The sequence below is a fragment of the Azolla caroliniana genome, unplaced genomic scaffold, assembly GCF_043228905.1.
Source record: "Azolla caroliniana isolate FFs.n. ecotype wild unplaced genomic scaffold, voAzoCaro1.0.p SCAF_389, whole genome shotgun sequence".
In the NCBI taxonomy this organism is placed as follows: Eukaryota; Viridiplantae; Streptophyta; class Polypodiopsida; order Salviniales; family Salviniaceae; genus Azolla; species Azolla caroliniana.
Window position 1 is genome coordinate 1 of NW_028230824.1, and position 23,454 is coordinate 23,454.

The following is a 23,454-nucleotide window of genomic DNA, read 5'->3' on the forward strand; positions in this document are numbered from 1 at the left end:
AAATGGGCTATTAATATTGTCCCATGTTGGGAAATAAGGTCTATAGTACATGTTTTTTGGCACGTTCATTGGGACAAGAAGGCGACATTCAATATTTTTGACAATCAAGGAACAAAATTTAGTTACAATAAGAAGTATTTCCGAAAACAAGTTTGGGTCTAATTGGTATTGGGGGCCACATGTGCAATATTATCCATAATGATTGATCTCATGGCACAAATGAAGTTTCTACCGTAACAGAACTATGCATGGCCCACTACCTACCTAAATGCCTCGATGGGAAAGTGTTATGAGGAATATAAAGGTGAACCGAAAATGCCATCATTAGAAATGCACGTAACATTAGGTCCTAATGGACAACAAAATGCCAGTTAGATAGATAGATATCTTTTTAACATCCATGGGAGACTCGTCGTGATCTATGAGACTAGGCCATGACAAAACATAAAACATGTTTAGGCAATGACTTGGGAGCACCTTAGTTGTGGAGGTTGTGAAGGCCACAAGTCTAGCTTCTTGAGACTAGGAGGAGCCAGGAAGCCGAAAAGGGAATCCATCCAGTCGTCAGCTGTGCCTCGAAAGAAGAGTGTGCGTCCGTACCCTTGCAACTTCTCCATGTCCCCGTCCTTCTGGTCCTCAGCATTGACGACATAGCCATGCTTTTCCGGACTAGGGAGCTCGAAGAAATCTTTGGCACTACGTCGAGCATCCTCGATGATGTCGATCGGAATGCCATGGTTGATCGCTTGGAAGAAGCCCCATTCCTCGCATGCACTCGCGATGGCGCTCAATGTGGTGGCCTTGGTGGAAGGAAGAGCGTCGCATTGCAAGCCACTTAGGTCGATGAGAGGAAGGGTCCTCTCAAGAAGGGGTTGTGGTGGCCTAGGACGATCCTCGGGTGAGACAATGAAGTTGATAGGAACTTCCTTCATGCACGACAATGTTTGGACCATGGCCATCTCTCCCTCTATAGAGTTGCTTCTATATGAAATCTTGATCTTAATTGTTGTGTCTTGTCACTATGTATGTCTCTCCCCATGCCTCTACATATTTATATGTATAGCAAGTAGTATCTTATGGACGCTTGTGCTTATTTATTTATTTGAAAATTAGTTTAGCAAGCCATATCTTATGGACACGTGCTTAATTATTTATTTGAAAATTAGTTAGAGTAGTTGACATTAAAATGTGGATATTGAGTTACAAGAACTTAACTTGTTCAAGGTCACATGTTGTATATGAGGAGACCTATTGTAGCATTAAGATAGTCAAGATGGGTGTTCAATGCGACTAAGATGGGTGTCCAATGCTATAGCAAACATGTGTTGTGTGGAGCCTCAAACCTCATTTAAGATAAGATAATGTTCCGTAGAGAGGGGTGAGGCGGGATGGTATGCCAACACAACCTTACAATTATCGGTTTGCGTCTTCAAATGTGGGCCCCATCATAAGGGAGTCATTGGACTTTGCATATGGCTGAGATCTAGAAGAATACTTAAAACATTTACATACTTGAATCATTAAAGAAAAAATATAGAGAAATGAAACTAGACACTTCCAAAGTTATCACAACATAATGGGGTGCCTTTAATAGGCAACAAGTTTATTAATAGGGCGTCCACATCCTTATCGATATCAATTTATCTTACGAGTCATCAAGGTAGTGCTAAGTGGATAAGGGACCAATGACAATTCTTTGTGTATACGCTTCGTAAAGATGGTCCATTTAGGTGAGAACAGAAGTTAGAGCCATATACATTATATATGCTTGTCTATTTGAAAGTGTATGACGTTTCATGAAAAGATGGACTTAGGCTAGGTTAAAATTTGGCCCATTCCATACCTCTTTTGAAAAACTCAATGGACACTTGATGTGTTTGTATAAGCAAGTGTAGGATGTGCATTCTATATCCGTCCTCACCCCATACTATACCAAGTACTTAACGACATCAACGTTGTGAGGTTGGAACAGTTATAAAATATATGTCAATTTGTGATTGACAGATTCCGTGCAAGGATACAACCTTCTTAGCCTCAACAACCCAACTCCTGATATTCACATAGTTGGCCACATGCTAGCAATAAGTGCCTTATAATGATTTACTCACTCTAAGACTACAAATGTATACTTGCCATTGCAAATAGAATAGAATAGAATCATTATCGTTTTATAGGGAGACCAAGTTTGACCTATGGGACCAAATAAACATTTAATCTTGTATATTACTCCGAAGGTGGGAAATTTACCAGTTTTCTTCGCTCTTACAATGGGGTTACTACTCTGTAGTAAAAATTCTCTATGTGAGAATAATGTACGCACATATGTGATCTCTCTTCTTGATGGGGATTTGGGTATGACACCTAAATTGTCGTGTCCATATAGTAAGTCATCATACTTCTTGTGAATTTAGCTCATATGTTGAGCATGCAAGAAGTGGTATTCATCCTCCATTATGTTCGTTGAATACGTTCATATTAGGGTGATGATGCCATGATCCTACCTAAACAAGTAGCTAGTGAGCAGTGTTAAGGCTCTTTAAGCACCAATGCTCATGGGGGTAGGAAGAGGTGGTCGGATATGTTCTAGCATTTTTATCTTGGTTCGAGGCTAACATTGGAGGTCAACATTTGGAATGTGATATTCTAATTTTGACATTTTAGCATCTTACTACTTCATACTTTATAGTATAGTACGTAATATATCGAATGCATTGGCAAACATTCTTTTTCATACGAATGCAAAAAGAATGTGTATGCTATCAAAACATTCTTATGTTTTTTTTTACACTTTTTAACTTAGCTTTCTTGCCTTAAAAAAATTACCTTATAATTAATTAATTAATTAATAATGAATACAAAAGTATGGTATTTCCCATACTTCGTGGGTGTTTACCATACGCGAATGATTGAAACAATCTCGAATGCAAATACACGTATGGTTCAAACTTCATACTATGCTTGCATTGCTCGAAAGCTCCAATATATATATTACTCCCCATCTTTTAAAGCATTTCATAATATCAATGAGAGGATTTTGCGTTGATTGGTTTTTAGTACCTTGCATTCAACATTCCAAGCTTGTTTTGGTAATCTATGATATACTTGTATACTCTTTGCATGGCTAATACCTCTTTGGGCCTAGCACTTGTTTCTAATATGATGACAAGTTAGGATGTTACGGGTTTCCCCCCCAATTGTTTGGGGAGAGAAAGATAGACACACAATATATTTCACTATAGAAGCCATAAAGACTTACGAAACCCACAACAATCAAATATGGACTTGTTATCATGAAAACACAACAAAGTCATAGGACACTCACAACTTCTTTTTCACAAATATGATCAAAATCTAGCTAAGCATTTAACAGGATTTGGTCTCTCTAAGAGCTGCAGGATACAAAAAAGTTTTCATAAAGTGAAGTTCAAAATGGTGCAGCTTCCAGAATCATCCTTGAGTATAAATCATACACAAAAATCTGGTTCTCATACAACAAGCACACACACAACAAGACTTCATTTCCAAAATTTGCAGAATTTGATGTTATCAAGACCGACTCAAAATCAATTCAATTCCTTGAGCAAAAAATAGGAGTATCATCTCTGAACCTCTCTTCTAATATATGTTGCCAAGAATCTTTCTTTGCTCATCTTCAGCAATTCAGCACACATGAATTTCCATTTCCAAAAGTACAAACAACCTTTGTTTTATATGTACAAGCATTACACATTATATGACTTGTGACCCATTTTTCCCAAAATTTGTGGTATTGTATGTTATCATGACCGACTCAAAATCAAATCAATTCCTTGAACCAAAAATAGGAGTATATATATTTGAATCATGTCTGAACCTCTCTTCTAATATAAGTTACCAAGAATCTTTCTTCGTTCCTCTTCGGCAAATCAACACAATCTTGCCTGTTTCAAGATTGTTAAGTTAGTAAAATACCAAAACAGCAGTAAAATGATCTATGGGCAGTGCACTTTACCTTAAATAAGGAAATTAGAAAATGGAATGAGAATAATGAGATGAATAAAGTAGGAAATGACAGATTGCATTAAGAGAGGGAAGAGGAAGTCAAATCACTATCCCAACTCAAAATGCTGTATAAGATAAACAAACAAATGTTTCACATATGGATATGGGATTATGACTAATACATATTTGAAACATTGTACCCTGTATCTACCCACTTCAGCATTCCTAAGATTAGGTTAACAGAGGAAAGAGGAAATACCATGTCAAATATCCCATTCCATTACAAATCACTATTCCTACTAACAATGATGTGTAAGACAATAAATAACTGCTTCACAAATGGAAATGGGATTGTGACTACAATATATTTGAAATATTGGTGTTCCCTCCTACAAATGTATGTTTACATATGAAACATTTGTGAGCAAAAACCACAGCAAGGAACTCTTAAAGATACATACATAGTTAAAGTTTATCTACATCTTTTTGAAGGATGCCAGACCATTAGTGTTAGTTACGTTCCACAATCTGAACTTGCAAACACAATGTAACATGCACCAAATTCGCATTCACACGATGAGGTCTAATCAGGAACTCTTTAATGAGCCATAAAACCAATAGGGTTTGGAAGCCAAAACGCCTAAGCTAGCCATTACCACAAGGTTCTTCATGCTACACGAGAGTGTGGACTGGTTTGGCAAGAGTCCTACAGTAGCCATCACTCAATACGCTGTGACTCAGGGTTTGGGGTTTTCCCTTTATAGGTCTCCTTAACCCCTCCAATAAAGGTTGCATAATCACATGATGGAAGTCAAATTCCTTATTACAGGGGAATTCATGTTCGGGGAGATGCTACGTGTACCCATTTGGAGGTCTACCCACGTATCAACTGGCCAATGATCCAGAGGCATTTCCTGGTTTCTATTGATTGTTATATTGGGCTTCGTAATCTTCACAATTGTTTTTCTCTGATCCATCTATACTCTAAAAGTGCTTACTCTCATGCCGCATTCCCGTCAGCTTCAGATTGCAGGAGCTTTGCTATATCTCAATATCTCTAAGTGTAATAAATATTGTGGTCACTTTACCAAGCTATCCATCATGTCTTCAGACATCTCCTCTCACGTGTGATTTTGGTCAGCTGCAGCCTCTGTTAGCTCCATTCCAGGTGCCACTGCAAGACTAGCCATTGCATACACCAGAGTTCCCCTGGCAATCCCGCATCCATTCCATTTCTTAGCAGAGATAGCTTCATGCAGGTGGCCACACTGTCACATCATACATTTGCTAAACTTCAAACAAAATGTGCAATTAACTTAGTCTAGCCCATCTTACATCTGTTGTTCCTGTGTTTCCATGATTGCTTCTTTTGCAAAACACAAGTCAACCCGTTTCTCAGGTAACTCTTCCTTGAGAAACATCAGCTTGTTTTCGTGCTCTCAGACTGCTCTCAAAAACTTTATTTACTTCTACCTTCTAGCTATTACTTTGATTCTATAAATATTTAATGTGCTTTACATGTATGAGTTAATTCATTGAACACATTCATATATGGGTATAAATCAGAAAAAGAAAACACCTCCTGTTTCTGTTTTCATTTCATTATCAGTTTCCAGACTTCAATACTCATTTCTTCCACTTATATTTCCCCCATTTCCTGTCATACTCAGCAACTCTGATCCCAAGACCTTCACCTTAGTAAACAGTTGTGTAGACTGGCATTTCCTTAATGCACTTTACATGTATTAGGTAATTCATTGAACACATTTTTATATGGGTATAAATCTGTTAACAAACATCACCTTTTCCATTTTTACTTTATTTACCAGTTCTACAAACTTAGATACTTATTCCTTTCGTTTCTGTTTCCCCCATTTCCCCAACCATACTTGGTACTTCTGATCCCAAGATCTTCAACTTTGTGAAGCATTGTCTAGGCTGGGATTTGCTTCACTTAGCCTTTCCGCTTCTCCCTTGATCACATCCTCATTTTCCTCCTCAGAAGCACTAGACACCTCTTTGGAGAGAATCTTCTTCTCTCCTCTATTGATGCCCAAGCCACCATTCATATGTGATCGTCTTTTCCATCAAAAACATTGACATTCACATATTCATGAAAATTTCAGATTTCAGTACAATAATCTTTCCTATGTTTGACAAGAAGCAATGACCTTGAAAGCTCCAAACACACCGTTAGACTGAAAAGAATGTTTTACAAAGAAACCAAAGCTTGGTGTATTCTGGATAAAAATGAGATTTGTGTGCAAACAAGTCTAATCAAAGTATTTGAAGGTTTACAGCAGATGCATGTACCTATTCTATTATTTCCTACCCTGGAATTACATTAGCTCTTCTTAACAATATTGATTAAACACATTTTAAAATCAGTCAAAATTCTTTTTTGTATATGCAAAATAAAGGGATCAAACCTCTAGAAGAAGCACTCTTGGGATGCGCAAAAATAGCCCAAAACCAGGAAAAAGTTACAATGTCGGGAAGACTTTAGGAAGCGTCATTACAGTACTCGTTTAACATACACGATTGGGTTGCAGCCTATGTAGAGATGTGTAAACCTGTAATTCATAATGATAATGAAACAGCACTTCAACAGGACATACTCATACATAAATCAGCTATACCAGAATTTTTCGTGCAAGTAAGTTTCCCTGAAAACCAACATTTTACTGTGATAACTGGCTTTGCAATTTGCAAACTTGCAATCGAACAAAAAACAGCTCCACATTTAAAGGCAATTAAAAGTGTATGATATATTAGATATTGAGATCTATCACAAGCATTTCAGACCAATTACCATGAGGAATGAGGCCGATGGTGGGTGGGTCCTGATTAGTAGTTTCTACCATCAATATTTAAGTTAATTTTAGGGAAAATTTTAGTATAATGTGGCATAACATTATACTTGATACACAAAATATAGTAGCATGTACATATACTTGGCCTAATGGTATTAAGACCTGATGTCTTTTAAGCACATGATAGTTTATGCTTGACAAAACATATGTCAACATTTTACCTAAAATCCATTTCTACATCTTCTTAATGAGAAAGAGAAAGCTATTTTCTTTCGATAAAAATACTTCAAATCTCATTTATTCTAGTAAAAGTGCACAAGCTAAAAATACATATGTGTTCTCTTTCTCTCTCGTTTTCTTTTCCTTTTATTTTATTAAAACAATTCGAATCTATAGACAGTTTACTTTCACTAAAAACATCCAGATCCCATTCATTCCAGTAAAAATACGTAGGGGTGTTACTTAAGTAAAACCACTTTTATGTAGGAGAAGTACAAATCTTCCATTTGGCCCCTTTTCTATATGGTCTTTGCACAAAAGCGATTTAATTTTATGCATATTCAGTACTACCATCCATTCCAATATTCATGCAAGCAAACTCCACACAACTCCATGTATTCCTGACTTTTGAAAAGTAAAGTTTAGACACTACCCACGACATAAGCTATAATCAACTGGCATAGACTAAATCACAACTCCCTCCAAAATAACCAGAAATATTCAATCTGAAAAGCATTAGATATTTGTCCCATGATGAAAGACCTTTTGTCCAAACCCAAAATCAGTCATATCAGAAATCCTAACAAGGCACACAGACGAAGCAAGATACAAAGAGAAATATCTTTTGAGCATTCTGATAGAGAATATTTATTCACCTTTGAGATAGCTGGCACAAAAGCTTTCGTTGGAGTTAAGTATATTTTAGTCCTATTTACAACATGCTACCATATGCGTGTGGCCTTCACCCCTTTCACACGTGCATATTGCAACTTCTCAATTTCATTCGTTAGACACAAATTTCACACCGTTGCCGAAAATCTTCACGACAGCGTGAGGTTTTTTCTAATAGAATCTTATCTTCTCTGATTCTCTGTGTCTGTGCAACCCGTGCTGTCTTGTGTAATCTCTGTGCTATTCGTAAGGTTGTCTCTGTAAGCATAGGGTAAGAGTCAGCGTAGTAGCGCACTTAGGTTCTTGGTCGTAGTCGTGAACCTTCACCCATAGATACGCATTATTACATAACTAACGGATTACGGCTCACATCTCGTGTGGCGTCATACCTTGCCACGCAATCCCCTTGAGCTCTATCTCGAAGGACTGAAGATAGACAATGTTCCATATCGGTAACACTCGGCAAAACTTCATGATACTATTCCGAATGCTACCTATGTAGCGTTCATCATATCGCCGACTGGCTTGTATTAGGTTCAATTGAACCTCCGGAACGTGTCGTACATCTTTCAACACGAGTTTGCACCCGGTTGAGGTTTCCAAACACACATCTCCAATGCTGACGATTTGGTAGGGTCCTTCATTTCCCATCTTTATAGATCCAAGATCTTCGGCTCTATAGGATGAGAAGCACTTTCAGTCAAGGGTTAGGTGGAATGATGTACCCGAATAGACCACCCATGTCGATCCTTCGCCGACGAGATTCACTTCGTTTTGCTCACTGATGAGCAACAACTCCTCAATCGCAACGATTGCGGAGGTGTTCTTTCTGTCTCGGATTTTCTTCGGCTCTACACCATCAGCTCCCCCTTTCTCCTTCGGAAAGTGTTGGCAGTTTTTCTGGAAGTGCCCCGGCTTCCCACAATAGAAGCACGTGGATTTGCCCCTCGATTTCGACCTGGTCCCTAACTTATCTCGGTTTTGGGGACTTCTATTTCGGCCTCTTCCCCGAATCGTGTCACCTTCTGTGACTAAGGCCTTCTGATCGGTATTGGACTCTCGGTCCTTCCGGCGAGCTTCTTCATTCAGCAAGCTCGACTTCACCTACTCTAGGGATAAATGCTTCCCTTCTGGCCCGACGTTGCCCAAAGTGACAACGAGTGTCCCCCAGCTGTTCGGAAGGGATCCCAACAATAGTAATGCTAATACCTCATCGGCTAGAGGTACTTCTAGAGAGGTGGTTTGGTTCGTCAAGCCTTGGAAGGCATTGATGTGCTCCGCCATACTAGAGCCATCCTGGTACCAGAGCTTCACGATTTTTCGAAATACTGAAACTCGGTTCACGGCATTCTTGTTTTCGAACATGACGCCGATCTTCTTCCATAGGACGTCTGCTTCTATTTCTTCACCGAAGTTGTTGTATAGACATGAGGCCGCCTTCAAATGCAACACTGCCCAAGTCACTACATCGAACTTGTCTGGTCTTTTGTCTCCGAATTGCATCGGTAGCTAGAGGTCTTTGCACACGAGCATGTCTCTCATCTTCGACTTCCACACTGAGTAGTTCGAGCCGGTTAGCTTAAACGTGCCGCCAAACGAGTCTTCCATCGCTCTAATACCACCTTGTTAGGAATCGACCGGCCATAACCGGTTCACGTTCGTATTCGTGTGCTGAGAAACAAGAATTAGTACACAAACAAACAAACATAAAAACACAGAGACACCGATATTTTATGTGGAAAACCCGAAATGGGAAAAACCACGGGGGTCCATAAACCCCAAGAAAATAGATCACTATAGTAGAGAGGGAGTACAAATACGGAACTCGGAGGCAACAACCTCGAGTTCTCCTTCGTCTGACAGACGACTACAGAGTTACACTCTCACTCACTCACTCACTCACTCACTCATGGTTACAGAGGCAACGACCTCATTATATCTTTACAATAATGATCAACTACTCATAGTTACTAAAGTTTTCCCTAGTTGCTTATAAACAAAATCAAGTTTCTGGCTATTTACAAGTATAGCCCACAAGGGCATTTTAGACTATTTACAGTTATAGTCTTCCTAAACAATTTCAATTTTGGTTTTCGATTTCGACTTTCAATTTCGGCCTCGGCCGAGATACTCACCAACACGGCACTTCTCTTCCCATCCGGAGGGACATGTTTCCCAACAAGGATGCAGGTCTGGTTCACACACCTCGAATGGTTTATCAAAGAAGAAGGTCAGATGATCACGCAAGGGCACCGGGAAGGGAGGATGTTCATCCTCGACACCAATGATGTCGGCACCGCAATGTTTGCCAAAGGACAAAAAGTCGATTCTGATATCGAGTTGTGGTATAAGCAGATCAGCCACGACAATTATCAAAGGCTTTAGGAGTTGCAAACGAAACAAGTTGTGTTCGGTTTGGTAAAATTCATTGGCCGGAAGGCCCAAACTTGTGAAGCCTACCAACTAGGGAAGCCACACCAACTTCCTTTCTTCAACTAGCGAAACCAGAGTCGCAACAAGCTCAACTTAATACATTCGGATGTATGGGGACCGACACAGAATGTGAGATTAGGCAGGCGTCGATACTTCGTCTCCTTCATCGACGACTATAGTCGCCACACGTGGATCTACCTGGTAGAATAGAAGAGTGACGTCTTTGACTATTTTCGGAACCTGAAGAGCTTAGTAGAAAGGGAAATGGAGAGGAAGATCAAGTGTTTGTGGTCACATGGCAGAATGGAATACTTTTCCGACTAGTTCAACTGTTATTTGCAACAAAATGGGAATTCAGTAGGAATTCAGTTGTAGATATACACCAGATCAGAACGGTGTAGCCCAAAGGAAGAATCAATTGGTTGTGGAAGCGGTAAGGGAAATGCTATAGGAAAAGAGCATGCCGAAATTTTATTGGGCCGAAGCCATTTGGACGGCAATATATATCCAGAATCGGATTTCGACAACCGGAGAGAAGGTGTCAACTGATGAGTTGTATTTTAGGCACAAGACGAACTTGAAGCACCTAAGGGTATTCGGTAGCATCACATATGTGCATGTGCCGGATGAGACGTGGAAGAAAATAGATGCCAAGTCAGATAAATGTATCTTGGTCGGCTATTCACATGCACAGAAGGGGTATAAGTGCTACAACTATTGTGAATGTGGTCGTCTAGTGCGGAACAAGTCAACACTCTTCTGTTGTGAATGTCGGGAGTTGCCAGTTGAGGTCTTCACGGTGTAGAGTGGAAGAGTTGCTGATGGAGACAAAGTAGACGGAGGCAGCAGAATCGAAAACACCAAGCTTTGATACCAAATTTTGTGAACGTGGTCATCTAGTGCGGAACAAATCAACACTCTTCTAAAGAGAAGATCATAAACAGATACAATCAAGGTAGATTGATGGCAACAGAGACAGCGAACAATGAGTCTCTTAGAAGGCAAGACAGAGATGTTAGGCACAAGATGACCTATATTTGCAACAACTATTTGACTAGGTTGCAAAGTTAGTGTATATACTGACTAACTTAGGGCAACTGCCCTTCTTATTATTTACATAAATAGCCTAAACCTAGTGTGTACAAAAGGAGACAATGTGAATACGTCCATTAGAGACCCGCATTCAACACTCTCCCGTAATGGGAGTATTCATTGAAAATTTGTAAATCGACATCAATACAAAGTTTTCGAACAAATCAAAATTCCGTTTGAGTCGATGAACTTGGAAAAAAACAAAACTGAAAGCTGAACTGGCCCAGATTGGGAAAACTAAGACCAAGCTTTGAGTTGTCGAAGTCGATTGTTCAAAAAACGTCCTGAGTGTCTAACTAATAAGACTGATTCTTAGTTACACCCATCTAGTACCATAGGGATAAGAATCGATCCGCTGAAAGACACTAGGTCATGCCATCTGCGACATTATCGGTTGTAGGTATCTTTTCGAGGCTGATTTTCCCTGAAATGACGCAATCTTGAACAAAGTGATATCGAACGTCGATGTGCTTTGAGGCGTTGTGCTGAACCGGATTTTTTGAGAGAGCAAGAACACCCTGACTATCATTGTAGAAAACTAGAGTTGAGTCGAATTCGACTTGTCAAAACATGTGCACTAGCCGACCAAGCCATAAAGCCTCTTTCGCCACATCGGACGCGGCTGCATATTCGGCCTCGATTGTCGATGTGGCAGTGCACTCCTGGAGTTTTGATTTCCAAGAGATCGCTCCATTGCCAAATTTGAAGCAATATCCAATTGTTGATTTTTCACTGTCCACACAGCCAGCAAAGTCCGAGTCGGTATAGCCGACTACGCCTCAGGTGTCGTTCAGGCCGAATAGAATGCCAAGGTCTTTTGTGCCCACCAGATATCTGAACACATGCTTTACTGCATTCCACTGCGATCGGCTAGGGTTGTGCATGAATTTGCTGACGACTCCTATGGCGTGAGCAATGGCAAGTCGTGTCGTTGTTACCGATTAGGAACACTGTCTACGGTTAGTCCTTCAACGTAGACTTCAAGGTGACTATGTCGCAAGGAATGGTATTGTCGCACCGTAATACATAATGGGATACTCCCACGTATCCTATTAGCGTATAAGGGAGAAGGCAACAACCGAGCTCCTTGGGAAGTGCATTAGTATCCGCACTTACGCCTACACCCTTACGATTAACAATACGCAACAGAGAACAAAGACACAGTAGATAAGAAAACCACAGATATGCACAGAACTCTGAGAAGATAGTACTCTATTATGAAAGCGCTCTGTGCACCAAAATTACACGCTCCCTCTTACAAAGGATTTCTGCCCTTTATATAAATAGGGTCTTTTAGCCGTTCACGCTTCCCGCGTGAACCATTACATGCGTTTCTTAAGCTTTTACTATATTATAATATTTATGCGCTTCTGTCCATCGGTTACTATTCCAGCGAACAACACCTGGTAGTCTTCGTCCTCCGACTCTTCATCCTCGGAATCGTTGTTATTCCAGCGATTCCGGTAGTGCCGGTCATCGCGTGAATTCCGATCTGTATACCGGGGTCGTTCTTCTTGGCGCCTTTGATCATTACGGCGAGGTGGTCGTTGTGTTTCTACGCTTTGTACTGTGAGCATGGGTCTGTTCAACATATTGTACTCACACTGCTCGACCGTGTGTGCTTTCGAGTGACAAATTGGGCAGTGGATTCGCATGTTGCATTCCACTACGGAATGCCCAGAATTGAGGCAAATCATGCACTGGATTGCCTGGCGAAAATGTCGTTCCTCATCTTGAGGTAACGCTTGTCGTAATGAGGACATGGAAAACCTTTCCTCTTCTTTGTCCAACTCGAGATGTAACGCTCGTTCTATGACCATATCAGTTGTTTCTCCTTTCACGCTATTGTTGTTGAGCGTCGTCCACATCGGTCGCCGTAAGGCTGCCAGAAATGTCTCCCGAGCCTCGTCCTTTATAGGGCCCCGTTCTAATTTCCACCGCAAATTTTGGAAGCGTAAACTAAAGTCTGCGATAGTCTCGGCTGGCAACTGTTTGATTGTATAGAACTGCCCGAGGATTTCGCGTTGCGGTACCCTCCGATGAAAGAAAGGCAGAAAGGCCGACCGTAGTTGGTCGTAGGTTGTAATTGTTGGTAGATCCATCTACAAATGCCAAAACACAGCTCTACCATCCAGAGTTAATCCAAACTCTGTCATTTTGGACTGGTGCGCTACCTCTTCTGGAAGTCTCTACACCATGTGATTCGCATTCCAAACATTCAGGAACAGGCAAATGTGGGTTGCGGCGTCTGTTTCGCCGTTGAAACGGGGATACGAGAAGGCCATGCCAGATGCTACAACGGGTAGGGGAAGACCACAGTAGTTGTGTGGTGACGGAACTTCCTACATGTTGCCGCGATGTTTGGTGAGTGGGAAGTCGACTTTGTGGTCCCAACCAATATCATTGAGGCGAGGTTTTTCCCTTGCACGGTTCCTTGCCTAGCGTGTGATGGACCTTGTGATTGGTCGGTCTTGTCGTGTCAGTTCTCTAGGTCGTCTACGGCTAAACATCCATTCGTCGTTGTTCGTCTATGAAAAGACACAGATCACCAAGCGTGCCAAACGTGTTACCAATTAAGAACACTGTCTACGGTCAGTCCTTCGACGTAGACTTCAAGGTGACTATGTTGCAAGGAATGGTACCGTCGCACCGTAATACGTTGTCGCGTTCTTACGCGCGTGCGTGTAGAAGGGGCGGGACCACGGCGGTCTCGGACGAGGGAGAAAGGGATGCCGAGAAAACCAACTCCAGACACGACCCGGAGGCAACCGAGCACGAGAGACAGAGAGAGAAAGAGCATGCGCGCAACACCGACTCGTATACACAGAAAGCAAAAGGGGCTAAGCTCCCAGCACCTCCGAATACACCAATATGAACAAACTGATATGATTGTATGTATATTACAAAGGGGAAAGATACAACCCCGGCTTCAAGCCGGGCTACGCTCAGAAGAAAAGAAGTTAACCGAACAGCTTTGCCACCATAGCTGCGGCACCCGACTTCCCAAGAAGGAGAAGAAGAAGAAAAGAAAACAGGAAGTTACTAACCCTAGGAACTCTTAACAAAAGAAAGACCCTCTACAAAATGGTATACCTTTACGACTCAAAATGGGCAACCCTTTCAAAAGGGACCCCTCCCTTCCTTTTATAGCCCAAGGAGGGAGAGACGTTACAATGTCGGACAAATACTCCCCCTTTATTCTATACACCGTTTTCCTGCTATACATGTGCACATGTTGCACACCACCGACTTGCCCTTTCCACCCCGGTTTCACACCGTAGCCGAAAATCTTCACGACAACGTAATGGGATACTCCCTCGTATCCTATCTGCGTATAAGGGAAATGGCTACAACCAAGCTCCTTGGGAAAGTGCACTAGTATCCACACTTATGCCTACACCCTTATGATTAACAGTACGCAACAAAGAACAAAGACACAATAGATAAAAAAACCACAAATATGCACAGAACTCCGAGAAGATAGCACAAAATTGCTTTATCTTTGAAATTAGTCATAAATATATATTCAAATGGGATGAAGGTTTGAACTCAAGGGAGTTACATAGCTAGCAAAAGGTACTGGGGTGTAGGACGACAATGAATGAGTGTAAACGTTATGGCCTGAAAATCAATGGTGCGGACTTTCTTAGCTCAAAATCCATGGTTTATTTAGGCCTGGTATCTAGCCGCATACCACTCGGAATGCACTCATGTACCTACTACCAATCTTATACAATAGATGCAAGATTACAAAAATCAGTAACCCACTACCTAATACCAATTTTGATTAAATAGAAATGTAATGCCCTTGCCTTTGGATCTGTTGATCTCAAAATCTAAAATATAGCATGAGGGTAAATTTTGTGGTACCAGATGCTATTTTATGTTCATATGTTGACCTTTGATGTGGTTGCCTCTGGTTAAGACCCCTCAAACCATTCTTTTCTTAATGTAAATGTTCGTTGTTTATCATTGGTATTTTGATTCGTAATTTTGGTGTCATGCACTTATGATCTTTTATCTCTTTAGGTGTTTTATTCTTGGGCAATTGATGATCAATCCAGGAAGGTGGGGCAATTGTTTAATGACCATATTGTTAGTTTGATTTCGACTTTCTTTGTTAATGTTTGAATGATCATTTTTTAGTGTTTTTTTTTTATGTTAGCTATATCGTTTAGTAATATTCAATCTGGTTTTGATTGATTGTTTGTCAATGTTTAAACAGTGATTAATTGATAGGATGTTCAATTTAATGTTTCATCAATCATTCGTAGATATATTCAATTTATAATTTAATTGATATTTTATGTAACACTAATTAGTTGTGAGTTTTATTAGACGATCAAAGATATGTAATCACTAATTTATTCAATATTAATTGATTGTTATCCATCCAAATTTTTTATCATTACCTATTTTGTTTCGTGGATCATTGCTTGCTTTTATATTTCTTATTTATCAATTATTAATTCATTGTTATTGTTTATTAATATATCGTTTTTCAATATTTTATTTGATATTTGTTGATTATTAATTAATTGTTAGCGTGTGATAATTAGTTGTGAAATCTCATTCATTCTCGCATTTACTGCTTCACGACTTAACATGGATCTCACAATTATATCCACAATTATTAATTGATTGTTATCCATCCAAATTTTTATCATTACCTATTTCGTTTCGTGGATCATTGCTTGCTTTTATATTTCTTATTTATCAATTATTAATTCATTGTTATTGTTTATTAATATATCGTTTTTCAATATTTTATTTGATATTTGTTGATTATTAATTAATTATTAGCGTGTGATAGTTAGTTGTGAAATCTCATTCATTCTCGCATTTACTGCTTCACGACTTAACATGGATCTCACAATTATATCCACAATTATTAATTGATTGTTATCCATCCAAAATTTTTATAATTACCTATTTCGTTTCGTGGATCATTGCTTGCTTTTATATTTCTTATTTATCAATTATTAATTCATTGTTATTGTTTATTAATATATCGTTTTTCAATATTTTATTTGATATTTGTTGATTATTAATTAATTATTAGCGTGTGATAGTTTGTTGTGAAATCTCATTCATTCTCGCATTTACTGCTTCACGACTTAACATGGATCTCACAATTATATCCACAATTATTAATTGATTGTTATCCATCCAAAATTTTTATAATTACCTATTTCGTTTCGTGGATCATTGCTTGCTTTTATATTTCTTATTTATCAATTATTAATTCATTGTTATTGTTTATTAATATATCGTTTTTCAATATTTTATTTGATATTTGTTGATTATTAATTAATTATTAGCGTGTGATAGTTTGTTGTGAAATCTCATTCATTCTCGCATTTACTGCTTCACGACTTAACATGGATCTCACAATTATATCCACAATTATTAATTGATTGTTATCCATCCAAAATTTTTATAATTACCTATTTCGTTTCGTGGATCATTGCTTGCTTTTATATTTCTTATTTATCAATTATTAATTCATTGTTATTGTTTATTAATATATCGTTATTCAATATTTTATTTGATATTTGTTGATTATTAATTAATTATTAGCGTGTGATAGTTTGTTGTGAAATCTCATTCATTCTCGCATTTACTGCTTCACGACTTAACATGGATCTCACAATTATATCCACAATTATTAATTGATTGTTATCCATCCAAATTTTTTATCATTACCTATTTCGTTTCGTGGATCATTGATTGCTTTTATATTTCTTATTTATCAATTATTAATTCATTGTTATTGTTTATTAATATATCGTTTTTCAATATTTTATTTGATATTTGTTGATTATTAATTAATTATTAGCGTGTGATGGTTAGTTGTGAAATCTCATTCATTCTCGCATTTACTGCTTCACGACTTAACATGGATCTCACAATTATATCCACAATTATTAATTGATTGTTATCCATCCAAATTTTTTATCATTACCTATTTCGTTTCGTGGATCATTGCTTGCTTTTATATTTCTTATTTATCAATTATTAATTCATTGTTATTGTTTATTAATATATCGTTTTTCAATATTTTATTTGATATTTGTTGATTATTAATTAATTATTAGCGTGTGATAGTTAGTTGTGAAATCTCATTCATTCTCGCATTTACTGCTTCACGACTTAACATGGATCTCACAATTATATCCACAATTATTGATTGATTGTTATCCATCCAAATTTTTTATCATTACCTATTTCGTTTCGTGGATCATTGCTTGCTTTTATATTTCTTATTTATCAATGATTAATTCATTGTTATTGTTTATTAATATATCGTTTTTCAATATTTTATTTGATATTTGTTGATTATTAATTAATTATTAGCGTGTGATGGTTTGTTGTGAAATCTCATTCATTCTCGCATTTATTGCTTCACGACTTAACATGGATCTCACAATTATATCCACACGTGACATGGATTACCAAAACCACCCATGTGGCTAAATTCAGTAATTACCCGGGTAATTTACGCCTTGTGCTCACATACTTATTATCTCTCGGGGATAGTTTAGTTACCTCTTGCACTCGAATGCTTATTATCCCGGGGATGGTTAAACACTACATGACCTGTAGATAATTTATGCCTGTGTAAACTCATATTCACTGAGGCTTGAAATTCATGGAAGTAATTTCCGAGCAAACAGATGGATGTAGGGGTGCAAGGTCAACTCCTTGTGTGAATACCCCTCTGAATGTATAAGGCGCTCTCACAGGTTTAGAGTAGAATAACATTCATGAATGTTTTCTATATCTCTATGTTAGTGATGCACGACAACTACTTGAGGCTCAACCATGGATATATGTCGTTAAAACAAAAAAATAAAATGAATTTATGGCCAAAGTACTGGTCCTAGCTAGTAGCCCTTAACATTATATTGTGACCAATCCCAGGTTACATAAATTGTAATTGTGTCACATGCACATAGTGTGCACTTGTACTTTTTTATAGCTTTATATATAGCTAAAGTTGTTTTATATGGCATTAAATGTTTGTAAAAGTTTATTTATTTATTATTTATTTTTTATTTTTTTTCCAAAAGAGAATATACTCCATTAGTTAAAATATACATGAACACGATCCCTTTCTCAAGTAGGCCGTGCCAAGATTATCCTAGCCTACATACGAGATCTCACTTATTTATCTTACACTTTTACATATGACTCAAGCCATCCTTTCATGTGATTCATAGATATACCAAAACAATATCAGAGATTGATTTATGTATGTGTAGCTTCCAAGGCAAGGCCCATAAAATGATGAAATACCAAGGTCAGGTTAAGGTTAGGAGGATTCAAATGTGCAACAAGGGATGTTATGGTTTTATATTCAATCACAACACCACCACAATAACAAGAAAAGAAAGCATCAATATAAGTTCCGCACTTAAAAATAATACATGGTGGTTACATTAGATTTATACAAATAATGTTGAAGTGGTAACCGCCTTGTATGTCAAGTGGCACTCTAGTATTATAAATTAGATACGTTGTCATTAGGTACTTCATATTAAACTATACAAATGGTGACTTGTGTTCAAAAATCTTACTTTGAGCTAATCAAAATCAATTCTAACGTTCACAATAGGCCCGAGATAAATGTTTTAGGAGAACTATAAGCCAAGTTGCCAACCATATCTCAAGGACGAAATTTGGATAAGAACATTTGGAGTCATAGTTTGCCAAAATAACACATCACACAACGATGAACGCTTAAGTAATGGAACACGATGAAAGGATCACTAAATATTTTTGATAGCAAGTACTTTAGTACACATAAGTACTTCAATAGTAAGATCATAACGTTTGAGTGTTAAACTTAAGGGGTGAGCTTAATAAGGGGATCCAAGTGTGCCACAAGGGTCATTATAGTTTTGTCTTTGGAACGATGACACCACGATGCAACACACTTTTGTATTTTCCATTTGTCAACGCCTAGACTCATAATAGAGAATTGAAATAATTATCTGGACCTATATAAACATCTAGATGGTGAAAACGTTGTATGCCAAAGACAATTTTCTAACATAAAGAATTTCTCTCATTTACACTATGTTTGACATGTTTCCATAAAAGTTAGAGGGTTGATGGAGAACTGTGCATTATCCTTAAACACTTGGAATGCGACGATGAATGCTTAAGGAATGGAACACGATTCTAGGATCACTAAATATTGTTGTTAGATTTGGACCATTATATATAATTGTTCATACCACAAGGCTTTACTTTGTTGACTCCCCCTCATTTCTTATAACATGTTGAAAAGGCACAAAATCAAAGTTATTCAACCATATATTATGATTTTATTTTATTAAATGTATTTTACATTTTTGTGTCATTCTCGTAAGACTGACTATTATTTTCAATAGCAAGTGCATTACTAAACAAGAAGTACTTCAATAGTAAGATCGTAACGTTTGAGTGTTAAATTTAATGGGCGAGCTTAGGGGGATCCAAGTGTGCCACAAGGGTCATTATAGTTTTGTCTTCGGCGACGACACCACGATGCAACGCACTTTTGTATTTTCCATTCGTCAAAGCCTACAATCGTAATAATAAATTGAAATCATTATCTCCTATATAAACATTTGTATGGTGAGTACGTTGTATGCCAAGGGCAACTTTCTAACATAAAGAATTTCTCTCATTTATTTAGATGAATGTTTCCATAAAAGTTTCATTGATATTTTATAGGTAGTAAAAGAAGTCTTACTTTTAGTTGATCCCCAACATTGATGACCACTGCATTGGGTACTGGGTTGATGGAGAACCATGCATTATCCTTAAACACTTGGAGGCCATCCATCTCCTTATCTTGTAGTAGAATAGTAAGACACCCATGGTCGGTATGACCATGTGTCCCGAGGACCAAGTCAGGTCGAGGACATGGAGGATAGTAGTTTGCACGGAAGAACAAGTTGTTACATTTGAATGTGTTCACAAGGTAATCACTATCCTTGAACCCTAGATTTTCAGACATTGCCACAAGGAGACGCTTGATGAGGCCCTCTACCTCATTGCCATAAGACTCAACTGCACTCCTGGGGAAAATGGACATTCAAATGGGCTATTAATATTGTCCCATGTTGGGAAATAAGGTCTATAGTACATGTTTTTTGGCACGTTCATTGGGACAAGAAGGCGACATTCAATATTTTTGACAATCAAGGAACAAAATTTAGTTACAATAAGAAGTATTTCCGAAAACAAGTTTGGGTCTAATTGGTATTGGGGGCCACATGTGCAATATTATCCATAATGATTGATCTCATGGCACAAATGAAGTTTCTACCGTAACAGAACTATGCATGGCCCACTACCTACCTAAATGCCTCGATGGGAAAGTGTTATGAGGAATATAAAGGTGAACCGAAAATGCCATCATTAGAAATGCACGTAACATTAGGTCCTAATGGACAACAAAATGCCAGTTAGATAGATAGATATCTTTTTAACATCCATGGGAGACTCGTCGTGATCTATGAGACTAGGCCATGACAAAACATAAAACATGTTTAGGCAATGACTTGGGAGCACCTTAGTTGTGGAGGTTGTGAAGGCCACAAGTCTAGCTTCTTGAGACTAGGAGGAGCCAGGAAGCCGAAAAGGGAATCCATCCAGTCGTCAGCTGTGCCTCGAAAGAAGAGTGTGCGTCCGTACCCTTGCAACTTCTCCATGTCCCCGTCCTTCTGGTCCTCAGCATTGACGACATAGCCATGCTTTTCCGGACTAGGGAGCTCGAAGAAATCTTTGGCACTACGTCGAGCATCCTCGATGATGTCGATCGGAATGCCATGGTTGATCGCTTGGAAGAAGCCCCATTCCTCGCATGCACTCGCGATGGCGCTCAATGTGGTGGCCTTGGTGGAAGGAAGAGCGTCGCATTGCAAGCCACTTAGGTCGATGAGAGGAAGGGTCCTCTCAAGAAGGGGTTGTGGTGGCCTAGGACGATCCTCGGGTGAGACAATGAAGTTGATAGGAACTTCCTTCATGCACGACAATGTTTGGACCATGGCCATCTCTCCCTCTATAGAGTTGCTTCTATATGAAATCTTGATCTTAATTGTTGTGTCTTGTCACTATGTATGTCTCTCCCCATGCCTCTACATATTTATATGTATAGCAAGTAGTATCTTATGGACGCTTGTGCTTATTTATTTATTTGAAAATTAGTTTAGCAAGCCATATCTTATGGACACGTGCTTAATTATTTATTTGAAAATTAGTTAGAGTAGTTGACATTAAAATGTGGATATTGAGTTACAAGAACTTAACTTGTTCAAGGTCACATGTTGTATATGAGGAGACCTATTGTAGCATTAAGATAGTCAAGATGGGTGTTCAATGCGACTAAGATGGGTGTCCAATGCTATAGCAAACATGTGTTGTGTGGAGCCTCAAACCTCATTTAAGATAAGATAATGTTCCGTAGAGAGGGGTGAGGCGGGATGGTATGCCAACACAACCTTACAATTATCGGTTTGCGTCTTCAAATGTGGGCCCCATCATAAGGGAGTCATTGGACTTTGCATATGGCTGAGATCTAGAAGAATACTTAAAACATTTACATACTTGAATCATTAAAGAAAAAATATAGAGAAATGAAACTAGACACTTCCAAAGTTATCACAACATAATGGGGTGCCTTTAATAGGCAACAAGTTTATTAATAGGGCGTCCACATCCTTATCGATATCAATTTATCTTACGAGTCATCAAGGTAGTGCTAAGTGGATAAGGGACCAATGACAATTCTTTGTGTATACGCTTCGTAAAGATGGTCCATTTAGGTGAGAACAGAAGTTAGAGCCATATACATTATATATGCTTGTCTATTTGAAAGTGTATGACGTTTCATGAAAAGATGGACTTAGGCTAGGTTAAAATTTGGCCCATTCCATACCTCTTTTGAAAAACTCAATGGACACTTGATGTGTTTGTATAAGCAAGTGTAGGATGTGCATTCTATATCCGTCCTCACCCCATACTATACCAAGTACTTAACGACATCAACGTTGTGAGGTTGGAACAGTTATAAAATATATGTCAATTTGTGATTGACAGATTCCGTGCAAGGATACAACCTTCTTAGCCTCAACAACCCAACTCCTGATATTCACATAGTTGGCCACATGCTAGCAATAAGTGCCTTATAATGATTTACTCACTCTAAGACTACAAATGTATACTTGCCATTGCAAATAGAATAGAATAGAATCATTATCGTTTTATAGGGAGACCAAGTTTGACCTATGGGACCAAATAAACATTTAATCTTGTATATTACTCCGAAGGTGGGAAATTTACCAGTTTTCTTCGCTCTTACAATGGGGTTACTACTCTGTAGTAAAAATTCTCTATGTGAGAATAATGTACGCACATATGTGATCTCTCTTCTTGATGGGGATTTGGGTATGACACCTAAATTGTCGTGTCCATATAGTAAGTCATCATACTTCTTGTGAATTTAGCTCATATGTTGAGCATGCAAGAAGTGGTATTCATCCTCCATTATGTTCGTTGAATACGTTCATATTAGGGTGATGATGCCATGATCCTACCTAAACAAGTAGCTAGTGAGCAGTGTTAAGGCTCTTTAAGCACCAATGCTCATGGGGGTAGGAAGAGGTGGTCGGATATGTTCTAGCATTTTTATCTTGGTTCGAGGCTAACATTGGAGGTCAACATTTGGAATGTGATATTCTAATTTTGACATTTTAGCATCTTACTACTTCATACTTTATAGTATAGTACGTAATATATCGAATGCATTGGCAAACATTCTTTTTCATACGAATGCAAAAAGAATGTGTATGCTATCAAAACATTCTTATGTTTTTTTTTACACTTTTTAACTTAGCTTTCTTGCCTTAAAAAAATTACCTTATAATTAATTAATTAATTAATAATGAATACAAAAGTATGGTATTTCCCATACTTCGTGGGTGTTTACCATACGCGAATGATTGAAACAATCTCGAATGCAAATACACGTATGGTTCAAACTTCATACTATGCTTGCATTGCTCGAAAGCTCCAATATATATATTACTCCCCATCTTTTAAAGCATTTCATAATATCAATGAGAGGATTTTGCGTTGATTGGTTTTTAGTACCTTGCATTCAACATTCCAAGCTTGTTTTGGTAATCTATGATATACTTGTATACTCTTTGCATGGCTAATACCTCTTTGGGCCTAGCACTTGTTTCTA

General features: G+C 38.3%; 2 protein-coding genes and 1 long non-coding RNA gene across 4 annotated transcripts; all 3 read right to left on the reverse strand.

Moving 5' to 3' along the window:
- Positions 1–477: 477 nt before the first annotated feature.
- Positions 478–1,029, reverse strand: LOC147848331 (fe(II)/2-oxoglutarate-dependent dioxygenase 3-like; the record flags this gene model as incomplete). Its single annotated transcript, XM_087338480.1, has 1 exon — positions 478–1,029. A coding segment is annotated over exon 1 (482 nt), but the record flags the coding sequence as incomplete, so codon positions are not given.
- Positions 1,030–3,674: 2,645 nt separating this feature from the next.
- Positions 3,675–7,713, reverse strand: LOC147848332 (uncharacterized). Of its 2 annotated transcripts, none has more exons than XR_015532003.1 (3): positions 7,670–7,713; positions 6,411–6,554; positions 3,675–3,920 (listed from the first exon to the last, which is right to left on the reverse strand). It is a non-coding gene; the product is annotated as an uncharacterized LOC147848332 (long non-coding RNA). The 2 variants fall into 2 exon arrangements; XR_015532004.1 differs by lacking the exon at positions 7,670–7,713 and adding an exon at positions 6,794–7,176.
- Positions 7,714–19,511: 11,798 nt separating this feature from the next.
- LOC147848333 (flavonol synthase/flavanone 3-hydroxylase-like) lies at positions 19,512–21,329 on the reverse strand. Its single transcript, XM_087338479.1, has 3 exons — positions 20,778–21,329; positions 19,954–20,281; positions 19,512–19,781 (listed from the first exon to the last, which is right to left on the reverse strand). Exons 1-3 carry the CDS (start codon positions 21,257–21,259, stop codon positions 19,671–19,673), a joined length of 921 nt encoding a protein of 306 aa, XP_087194605.1. The 5' UTR covers positions 21,260–21,329; the 3' UTR covers positions 19,512–19,670.
- Between the last annotated feature and the right edge of the window lie 2,125 nt (positions 21,330–23,454).